This window comes from Carassius carassius, chromosome 7 (assembly GCF_963082965.1).
Source record: "Carassius carassius chromosome 7, fCarCar2.1, whole genome shotgun sequence".
NCBI classification, from domain to species: domain Eukaryota; kingdom Metazoa; phylum Chordata; class Actinopteri; order Cypriniformes; family Cyprinidae; genus Carassius; species Carassius carassius.
In genome coordinates this window covers 32,600,699-32,611,881 of record NC_081761.1, presented here as the reverse complement: position 1 = coordinate 32,611,881, position 11,183 = coordinate 32,600,699, and the positions used below count along the sequence as shown (strand labels likewise).

At 36.8% G+C, this 11,183-nt stretch overlaps 1 protein-coding gene and 1 pseudogene across 1 annotated transcript; one reads left to right on the top strand and one right to left on the bottom strand.

Annotated features, from left to right (window-relative positions):
• Nucleotides 1-1,105: 1,105 nt before the first annotated feature.
• On the bottom strand, nt 1,106-7,598 carry LOC132143957 (protein phosphatase 1K, mitochondrial-like). The gene is made up of 6 exons (XM_059554619.1): nt 7,059-7,598; nt 5,890-5,990; nt 4,073-4,238; nt 3,849-3,993; nt 2,038-2,172; nt 1,106-1,651 (listed from the first exon to the last, which is right to left on the bottom strand). Exons 1-6 carry the CDS (start codon nt 7,496-7,498, stop codon nt 1,520-1,522), a joined length of 1,119 nt encoding a protein of 372 aa, XP_059410602.1. The 5' UTR covers nt 7,499-7,598; the 3' UTR covers nt 1,106-1,519.
• A 1,173-nt stretch (nt 7,599-8,771) lies between these two features.
• LOC132144244 (probable E3 ubiquitin-protein ligase HERC3) lies at nt 8,772-11,119 on the top strand (annotated as a pseudogene).
• The last annotated feature ends 64 nt before the right edge of the window (nt 11,120-11,183 follow it).

Sequence of the window (11,183 nt, the reverse complement as noted above, 5' to 3'; positions counted from 1 at the left end):
ATTGTTCTGGGCAAGATCCATGCACAGTTGTATTAACACTGAATATAATATATTTTGACAAACATTAATTGGAGAACAGTACATACAAAAAAAAAAAAAAAAAAAGACCCCTATCGTACAGGATGTGCTTTTGGACCTTAAAGAGGAAGACAAAGGAAAAAGGCTGTTAAAGGCCTAAAATGAGAGTAAATTCTGAATGAGAATGATGAGAGATAATGCAGAAATCAATAAATAAAAAAAAAACAGCATCAAAATATGAACCAGTCCTGCAGACGTGAACAAAGATACCGACTGGTTGAGGTCACATGTGTATGGCTCTACAAATAAAAATCACTGGAAATCAGAGATCATGACAGAAGCCTTCCAATTAAAAGCTTTAGGTTATAAAGTTACAGCAGAATGCCTGCAATTACATCAATTCAGTGGATGAATGAATGAAATTTCACATTTCTGCTTTAACTAGGAGACTTAAAAGAAAATATTTAAATATAATATACAATCACATATACCATAGAGTTAACTGTCCATCATGTACATTATATAAATAACAAAACAAATATCTGGACTTTGCTTTATGTATTGTAGGGAATACCACTGAACTGCAGAATCTGAACAAAAATAGTTTAGTAACACTAAACAAGCACAAGTCACAGTTTAAAACTTCAGTTCTAAACCTAAAGTTGAGTTCCTTACCAGAATGACTCAAGCACGTTAGAAAAGAACAAGGTTTATGGAAAAGGCACAGAAAAAGAATTGATTCGTTTGCGAAATTATCCTCAAGTTAGGTTACAAATTCAATTAAGGAGGAATTTTTTTTGAAGTAGCTTTAAAATTGCTGGTAGTCAAGCTGGAATAAAGCATGGATGAATATTCACACTACAAATAGGAGACAAAGTTATTGAAATATGTGCTTGCACAAGAAATAGTCCACTTCAGTATGTACAGTGGTCTAACTCTGTAAATACGGGCTTATGAAAGTGCACAGCCATTAGACAAAGATGGCTAGACCACTTAAATGTGCTTCTGCTTGTCATTTAGCACTCAAAGACTAGAGTTATGAGGATTCTAAAACATTGAGTCTCGCATAATCTGAAAGTGCTTAAAATGAAATGATTCACAATAACAGTACGGAGAATAATTGTTGATTCCACCTACAGCACACTATTCTGAATTATAGTATCTGCAAAAAGTGAAAACCAGAACTGAGGTAACCAAATGAAAGATACGCAACACAGGTTAGGAGCTAAAAGCGGGAAAGAACAATTTTCAAGACAAGAATACACTCGAACCTCAGCGGAACTGAGGTTCAGAAAACCACTTCTCCAGGCAAAATAGCTCTGTGTCATTCTGTTGAGTCAACAGCAACTCAAAACCACATTAAATGTTGGTTCTGAAAGTAATGGTCTTTTTTGAGTTGATCGTCACAGGATGGATTAGGAGAATATTGCACATTGTTGAATTCAGACTAGGGAGTCACTGCTGTGTAACGGTTAAACCATCATGGTCTTCTTATTTTTGATTAGGCCCAACGGCTAGTGGAGACGAAACTGCGACTGAAGGAGAAGCTCACGTCACAGCTTTTGTGTTTGCCCCAGGCACCGAACGGCACCACAATGATAGTGCTGTTGTCTTCAGAGCCGTATTGAAGAGCCTGAGAGGGACAGAAGTGTATGACAAGAAAAGAGCCTTTGAAGTTATTATGCAAACTTATGCATGTTTAAACCTGCCGCATTCACTATAAAGACAAGAATCAATGAAGCTGTACGAGTACTCTCACATCATAGTTTATTTGTGTCCTTTTTGTAACCAATCTACTAAATCAACCCTTAAAAAGAACTGTTCTTTATCTCATTTGATTATTTTCTTTTTTTATTTATAACTCTGACACACACTAAAAAACAAAAGAAAAAAAATGTGAAAAAGAAAAATTAGCAATCATTGCACAATTTTAAGTTCTCATAAAGGGCTAAGGGTTGGTAATAACTAGATCATATCCTAAAAAAAAAATTATGGTGGATGTTGGATTCTATGACTCACCTGCTCAGATATGCATTGCGCAGCCTCTTTAGGGTCGTTACATTGGTTAATGAAGTCACAGATCTCCTGACTGTTCATGATGAAGTTAATGCCATCAGTGGTGAGTGCCAGAAAGGAGTCGTGGACATGGTGCAACTGACAATACAGGTAGACTTAAATCAGTACAACTCGAAATATAAATTGCTTTTGAATATTGATATTTGATTTCAAAGAAAATTTTATTTTAAAATATTTCATAATGTAAAAAATATTTACTCAAAAGTACTCAATGTAAAATTGTATGAATTGTATGCATACATACTAGGGCTGGGGTCGATATCATTTTTGAACCTAATTAATTACATGATGTGTTGATTAATTAATCTAATGAATCGCAAATTACATTTGACTGTAAAAACACCTCCAAAAGATCATTTAAAGTGTATTAAATAAGAAATTGCTACATAAAGTACATAATTTATTTTGTGTGAACTATCCCTTTAAAGTTTTTTTTTCCTTTAAAAAAAATTTCTAAATAAGAAACTAAAACATCCAGTAGGTAGGGGTAAATGTCTTTATGAGTCATTCATTAATTTGATTCATTCAAAGCACAGATTCATTCAGAAAATATTTTAGTTTAAATAGCTTTAAATATTAAAAAATATTAACTTATTTACTGAACTGTTGTATAAAATCAGGACAAACAGCACTTGTGTGATATCGCTTATCATATGATATAAATATGAGTCAATAGTAGTAAATCTCCAGCACATGCTTTCAGATGGAGTGGCTTTTACTACACAGAGCCGTAGTTCACAGACAAGCTAAACAAAACCTGGTGAAAAATCCCACATTTAGTAACAACATTTTTACTAGTGGTTGACCGATATATCCCCAAGGCCGATATATCGGCATCGGTCATTAAGTTTTTCTGTTTGGCCGATGCATTCGTCGCCGGATTTTTATTTTGATGGCATTGAGAACGACAGTGCTCACATTCTCCCTCGTTCACTGTCGTCTTTAAAGGTTCGGTCTTATATGGATAGAAGTCTACCTAATAATCGGATAGAACTGTTAAACAAAAGGAATTAAATGTATGCAAAAAAAGTATTAAAACGATTTCTTATATTATTAGTAATAGAAAGGCAAACATTGTAATACTCATTTTCGGTTAGCATTCAGCTAATATGCATTTATATAAATTTAAACAAATCTTTGAATAACTAATATATATTTCATTTCACAAACTTAGCCGAATCCAGCTGTGAAATCTTGTGAAGTGTCGATTAGCATTGCATCATTATACACTTTTAATAAAAAAATTATAATATGACAAACTCCAATAAACCATATATTGTCATAGTCGTGCGTTTATTAGTCACGTTGAATCGATGAAAGCAGTTAAATCTTCTGCTTATTCAGCTGCAGCCATAGGCATTTCCTGGATTTCTTCTGCGGGACGTATTTGGAGTCTCTGCGCGAGAGCGACCTCTGGCCTTCAGTTGGAAATTTAATAGTGATCACAAAACTGTGCTTCACTGAAAGATTTGCATGACAATCACAGCCTCTGCCTAATTGCAATTTATCGACTTTGCAACTCAATTAAACGTGCAACTCTAAGTCATACAGGAGCATTTTGGCCCAAATATCTTGAATTTAGTGCATAACTGCATTTATGGAGTTGTTGCCGTGCATCATGTTTGTCCACATTCAACTATTAAATGAAGATGAAGTACAGGTCTGGGGGCACGCACGCGCATGCGCACACACACACATATATATAGTCAGTACATTTAGCATATGTTAGTGAATTTAAAAGAAAAAGCTCTCACTGAAATCCTCTTAGTCTCTGGTTCTGCGATGACACCTGACGTTTTGAGATCAAAATCTCCAATGCTGCGTGTCATGGCCAGTCTGCCATTGACGTGAGGCTGACCCAAACTGTTCCACGTAATACAACCTCCAGTCTTCCTTATTCTTCAGAAACAAACAGATTGTGATCAAAACATGCGCTCTGCAATGCAATATCTCAGTCTGCTCAGAGCAGTTAGTGTACCTCTCTTTTTCATCCTTTCTCTCAGGCGTGTGATCCACAGTGAGTTTGAGGGCTTTGCCTTTGCGGCACAGCATGGCTCGGCTGTCCCCCACGCTGCCCACCACCAGCTCGATCCCATCTCTCAGTAGGGCCACAGTGGCCGTGGTCCCTGCACTCAACAGAGAGGCTGTAACACACCAGAGAGCGAGGCATAATGGTTAATTTGTGATGTGTTGACGGTCACAGAAACAGTATAACATGAGATATAGAGTTTGTATCTGTTTTAGCACAATCACACACAGAAAATAGAAAGCTATTTACTTAGTCCTGATTTGCATGTAATGCTAATACACTATACTACACAATACCGTGCACAATACTGAGTTTCCAAAAGAAATGATGTACTGGAGTGGTCAAGGCAAGCAGGTAGCATTGTGACTTTTTGACTAACGAAGGCACATAAGACATTACAAAGTAAACACCATTGTTTAGGCAAAAAATTATGCCTAGTGCTTAAATAAAGCATAAGCAATTAATTTGATCTCTTTTTAGCAAATAGCATTTCTTCACTGAAAATGACTCCCGCAGTAAATATTCTACAGTGTTCATTTCTCTGACAAATAAAACTAGTGTTATCAATACACAATAAAACAAGCTTTGAACACAACTAATCAATCATTTTCCAGCAACCAACACATGTGAAGAAGGCAGAGCATAGTAAAGGGAGATAAAGAGAAAGACAGAAAGGAAAGAAAGAGAGAAAGGTCAGGAACCTTCCAAAAATCCACGCAAGGACCCGCTGGAGCAATCTAACCCTCCGGCCTCCATAAAGGTACCGCAGAGCTGCAGCTCTTATAGGGGTAAGCTGGGTCCGCGGCTGTTGTAAATATAACACGCACACACAGGGCAAGATTGGACATGTCACGCAGCAGGCCACACTAGTGGGCCAAACACTACATGAATATGATGGACCTAATATAAATCGTATTTATTCTATCACAACAGCATTTCATATCCTTATAAACAACATTTTTTTAACCATGTATTTATATTATATACTAAAGGTGGGACTCAAGTCATCTTTGATACTCTTTCAATTCAAGATGATTGTTTCAGCATAAGGTGCAAATGTTTACTATATTACGATTTATAGGCTAAATCTGTTATGAACAGAAATGGAATAAATGAGCATAACTTCGAGGTTTAACTTTACTTAAGTTTGTTATCATCAATTAGTGTACATCACTTTTCAGCCCTATAAAAATATAAAAGAATTAAAATAAAAAAACAAAAACTAAGTAAAGGAGCAAACATTTAAAAAAACTTAAATATTAATTTCAAAAACAGCAACTATAATTTACAGTTCCCTAAATGTACATAAAAAAACATATGACGCAAACATATATATATATATATATACATATATATATATATAAAATGTATTTATTTGTTACAGTAAAAGGTTTTATAATTATTTGCATTGTAAGAATACTGATGCATCTAGGAATCATTTTTTACCCACCCCTAGTATACACAAGCATGTAAGTGCTATGTTGTTGGGATGGATGCATTTTACAGAGCCAAAGACAAATCTGTGAATAATCATAATCATATAATCATAAGACAATATTATAAAGGTACTAACTGCTCTGTATAAGGGATCATAGTCAAAATCATGTATTTAGTCTGCATTGTCATGTTCGGTTCACAAATGTCCATTTGGACTCTGTTACATATTTACCTAATGCATCAAAACAATAATTATTTAAGACTCTAAAACAACAGCTGAGAGACTAAGCATGCTTAAAGAACAAATAAATCAGTAAAATAGGACCTACCATCTGCACTGAAGTGAAGATGCCTGGCTAAAGCTTTGTCCACCTCAAGAAACGCTTTGGTTAAAACTAATTCCAAGTTATCCTCGTCCTCTGCAATGTCTCTGAAACACATGAAAAATACAATATAAACAGTTAGCTACTCTGAAACACCACATGTCCCAATTCAGAAGCCCATAATGGAATGGTTTAGGCCGGTTTAGATACTCAGTCTTCTTGAATTAATTCCAAGAACAAGTCATGTTAGTAAATGCAGAGCTTGCGTTCCAACAAAGCTCTATGTGAGTAAAATCATGAGCTTTTTTTGTATATGAAACATCTTGCATATTCTTGCCAAATTCAGAAAACATAAATAAAATATAAGCCCACTAATTAAATATTTCACCCAAAAATGTAAATCTCAGGCCATCCAAAATGTAGAGTTTGTTTCTTCATCTACACAGTTTTGGAGAAATTTATTCATTACATCACTTGCTCACCAATTGATCCTCTGCAGTGAATGGGTGCCGTCAGAATTAGAGTGCAAACAGCTGATTAAAAACATCACAATAATCCACAAGTAGTTAATCCACGTGACTCCAGTCCATCGATTAACAATTTGTAAAGCAAAATTCTGTGCGTTTAATTTAAGACATTCTGAACTTACAATATTAATAATACTGCTTTATCCAGAGGAAAATATTCTGAATCAGGAGAGAAATATACTGGTGGGTTTAGATGAAAGATGAAAATGGATTTGTTTCACCATTCAATTTTCTGCATGGAGCTTTTAATTTCACAAGACATTGGGATCAGAGGATCCATTGGTGAGCAAATGATGTAATGCTGAATTTTGCCAAATCGGTTTTGATAAAGAAACAAACTAATCTACATCTTGAATGACCTAAGGGTGAGTAAAATCTCAGCAAATTTTTACTTAAACAGTGATGACCAAAATTATTATAACACTAGTATTTTCACCAGCTAAAAATGGTTTCAAGTCAGTTATTTCTAACTTTTGCTGTAGTGTGTCAATAGGCAAAATGAATATTTGGAAATGTAAATTGATATTTCCTACAGACCCACAACAGAAAAAGATAGAAATAACTGACTTAAAACCATTTTAGCTGGTGAAAATAGGCTACTAGTGCTCTAATCATTTGTACTATTCCTTTAGAACCACTGATCCTTACTTAATATACTTCTCCATGTTTCTGTGGCAGAAATCAGCAGCCTCTGCACCTCCGTGCCCATCAAACACTGCAAAGTACATGATGTTGTCCGTCATCTGCGATAGCTGATAGCGGTCTTCGTTTACCTTCCGCAGGCCAATCTGCGATGCACAGCCCACCTTGGACAGGCAGACTTTAGGAATGGGTTTACCATATCGGATGCTCGACGGAAGCAAGATGGGCAAATCAATGCGGTTGTCCCATATCCCAAAGGAGTCCCAGGTAGTTGGCAGGCCACTGCTGTCCGGATCAAAGCGAGAGCTGCTGCACCGAGGAGATGATGGCGTGTGTAGAGCCCGTTTTGGATCTTGTTGGTAGATACTAGTTAGGCCGAGGGCAGCCCTGCAGCAGACACGGGATCCGCTGAGCGTGGCATATCGCACAAGAAGAGCCACTGACATACTCCGTAGCAGGATACTTAACTTTCTGAACAGGCAATAAGAGTCTGAAACAAATGGCCCTTAAATAAGCTCCAAAAACCAGTGCAGAACGTGGATACACTGGTCTTGAACAGTTGTTCTCTGAAAAACAAGGAAAATAAGTTACTGACTTACCCTGAGGCTTGTTAATCGCTAGAGTGAACATACTATGCAACATAAAGCACGTAGATTTCAGCTGTCTCAAAATGTAGCGAGATGCAAACACAGACAGACAGCACATGGGGGTCACCTATGATTTCCAAAAATAGCTACTTAGCTCACTGGGTTTTCAAACAAAGCCTTTGTTTGAACACTAATAACAAGATTACAGTTCCTCCCACTGAAGTTAATGATTAAAAACATGAGACATATGTACATAATACATGCCTAAAAAAATTCTGCATAGGTAGTGGTTAGGTATAAGACATTCTTTGTTTAAACATTAAACAGCGTGTTGACTGACCCAATGGAGGCATTCAGCAACACTACAACTGTGCCCCACCCCCTATTTAACTCATACTACAATTCATACATTATAAACCAATAACCCGCAAAAACAACATCAGTACGGTCATTTCTAATGTAAATAACCAAATTACAGAAACACGGACGAAGAAACATCGAGTTAAATATGAATACAGGGTAAATAAACATGACGTAACTCCTCGCTTATATAACAAAATGCTAGCAAAACATTCAACCCGCTCTTTATTAAAGTTTTTAACAAAAAATGATAACGCAAAATAGCTGAAACAGACATAAATTACAGAATAAGCGAATTCTTGAGTTTAAACATTTACCACAACATGCCAAACGCAGAAGAATCCTCGAGCTTTCGGAGCTGGCGCTGCTAGCAAGCAAACGGATTTCTCAACGGCAAACCGCGAATGTTGTATAATTTCTAGACGTTTATTTGCTACTTACCTTTAACTGATATGATGACAATGATATCTGGTATGTATTTATTTAACTTAACGGGTTAACAGAAATGTAATTTCGTACATTAGGTAATTTCTTCTTTTAGCTGCTGCACACAAACCGCCTAATGAAGGAAAATACATGTGGGCCAATCAGATCCCTCCGTTTCGTCGGTGGGGTTCAATCAGTTGATTGGCCAGACTAATGTGATTGACACAGCTCTAAACCAATGAGTTAAGGGAAACTGTAGTAATAGGCGTTCTAATCTCAGACATATCTCATCTCAGAAGCTTGTTGATATTATTGTTTGTTTTAATTGTCTTTATAAAATGTCTCATAGCGATTAAATATTTATCTAAATGTAATCATACAGAGAACTTTTGACATAAAAAGCTTGAAGAGGGATGTCATGTTATACAGAATGACAGTCACTGTCACCATTCACGCTTTTGAATGGAAAACACGAATGTGAATTGTGACTTCTGAGTTTTCATTCCCCGCTATTTTACCTTAACATCACCTTTATGTTCTGTGGAAAAAACTGACGGTCATTGTGGACAGGTTGTCCTATTCCACATATAAAACAACTGGATGGTAAAAGCAACAAATACAGAAGATAAGATTCAGTACTTTCGTTTTGTGGGAAGTTTTGTTTTGCCTGTAACAAGCCTTACCGGTTTAACTTTCGTGTTTGCAATTTAAGACGAAGAGAATCTCTTCAAGAGTCTGTTCTTCTCGTGCATCAGCTGTGATCATGTTGTGTTTTTGGGGAGCGCAGGTCAGAGAGGGTTTGGGGCTGGTGAAGCCTGACCAAGTCAGACATGGCAAATGTGGATTGCGATGCTTATGTCCAAAAACAGCAGTTCAGGACATGTCAGCTGGAAGGAGTTTTGCTGGATTTGTACGGGATGGGAAGGTCTCGGTCCTGAGATTGCGCAGTGACGATTATGGTCATGATGGAAAACTAAGTATAATACACTAATGACATATTAGGTCATAATTTAAAGATATAAATGTGAGATGAATGCCATATATTTATATTTGATCTACTGATACTGTATGTTTATTAATTTAATGGCATCATAATGAAAGTGTTTTTGTTCATTTTTATAGTGTGAAGAGAAGTTGAACTGATGAAAATAATTTATGTACTATAGAGGAACTACAGCTAAAGAATAAAACATTCAGACAGATTGTCTGTGGAGGAGATGGTGCGGTACTTCTTGCTAATGCAGGAAATGTTCTCATTATGGACAAATCTACTGTGTGCAAGTATGTTTATGTAGATCAAACAGCATAAATGATCATAAATGATAGTATCTGACAGATTGTCTTGTCTCCGCAGGCCTCTCAAAGGTCTGGAAAATAGGCAGGTGATTCAGATCGCATGTGGAGACCATCATTCAATGGCGCTAACTAAGGGTATTGACAACTATTTCATCTGCCATTTGCTTTCATCTTTTAACATCTCATGATTGAGATGAATTGATTGAGGTTTGAGTGTAGATGTTGAGAGCTGTTGCTCTTTCAGATGGTCAGGTGTTCGTATGGGGGGAGAACTCTCACGGTCAGCTGGGTTTGAGGAAAGATCATCCCAGCTCTCCGTCTGCTCAACATGTTTAGAGTCTGAGTGGGGTCCCGCTGGCCCAGATCAGCGCTGGAGGAGACCACAGCTTTGTGTTGTCTCTCTCTGGAGTCGTGTTTGGATGGGGAAAGAACTCTGCTGGACAGCTGGGCCTCGGAGACAGTACAGGTCTGATCATTTCATCATGTAAAAGCTAAATCAGTAACAGTATGAAAGTACACATAAATTTACCAAATGTGTTCTATACTGTGAAATCTATCAAAGCATGAATATGATGTATTTGGAAGCGATTAACTGACTGTTTTACTACCACAGACAGACACGTCCCAACGGTTGTAAATAGTCTGAACGGGAAGAAAACTGTGTCCATCTCATGTGGAGGTGAACACACTGCCACTTTATCAAAGGTACTATGGTCATAATATATTAGATTGTATACTGTTTTTAGCATAAAAGCAAGCTGGACAGAAAATAATTAGTAAATGTTTCATGTTTCAGGGTGGCACAGTGTTCACATTTGGATCTGGAGGTTCTGGTCAGCTTGGGCACAAATCATTTAGAGATGAACATCATCCGCGGGTGGTTGCTGAACTGTGGGGATCTGAAGTGTCACAGGTCACGTGTGGGAGGTAAAGACTTAGCAATCAGCATCTCAGAGCAATCGTACGGATTTCTTCTATGCACTGTTCTATGTCTCTCATACAAAATTCCTCACATGGTTAACATGTCTGATGTTTGAGGGCTGCTCAGTAAATTAGGCATTCAATTCTTTTTTCTTCATTATTTCTTAGCAATGGTCCATTTTATCATCAATATTTGTATAATATTCATGATTATGCTCAGAGATTTTAATTAAGTATTTGATGCACACAGAATGTAATCGTGAATATACGATTGAAAAGCTTGTTGCCGGGGAGAATCATTACTTTGCCTTGTTTTTCAAAGTAAGACATGGTAGTTTTCATTCATAAATTATTTAAATTATTGTTGCACTGTGATTACATATATTTTTTCTTGTTTGTTGTTGTTGTTGTTTTTTCTGTAGGAACTTGGCAACGAATCTGCAAAGTCTAAACCCAATCCTAGTAAAGGGATTGTGACAAAGGGAAGTCGTGGCCTAATGGTTAGAGAGTCGGACTCCCAATCGAAAGGTTGTGAGTTCGA

Bases quoted from the DNA above. Each gene is read 5' to 3' on its own strand.
- LOC132143957 (XM_059554619.1), bottom strand. From the start codon at position 7,498: ATGTCAGTGGCTCTTCTTGTGCGATATGCCACGCTCAGCGGATCCCGT. The intron at 3,994-4,072 runs GTACACTAACTG...TTGTTTCTGAAG, and splicing joins AGAAAGGATGAAAAAGAGAG to AATAAGGAAGACTGGAGGTT. The intron at 2,173-3,848 runs GTGAGAGCTTTT...CTGTATTGTCAG, and splicing joins CAGAGACTAAGAGGATTTCA to TTGCACCATGTCCACGACTC.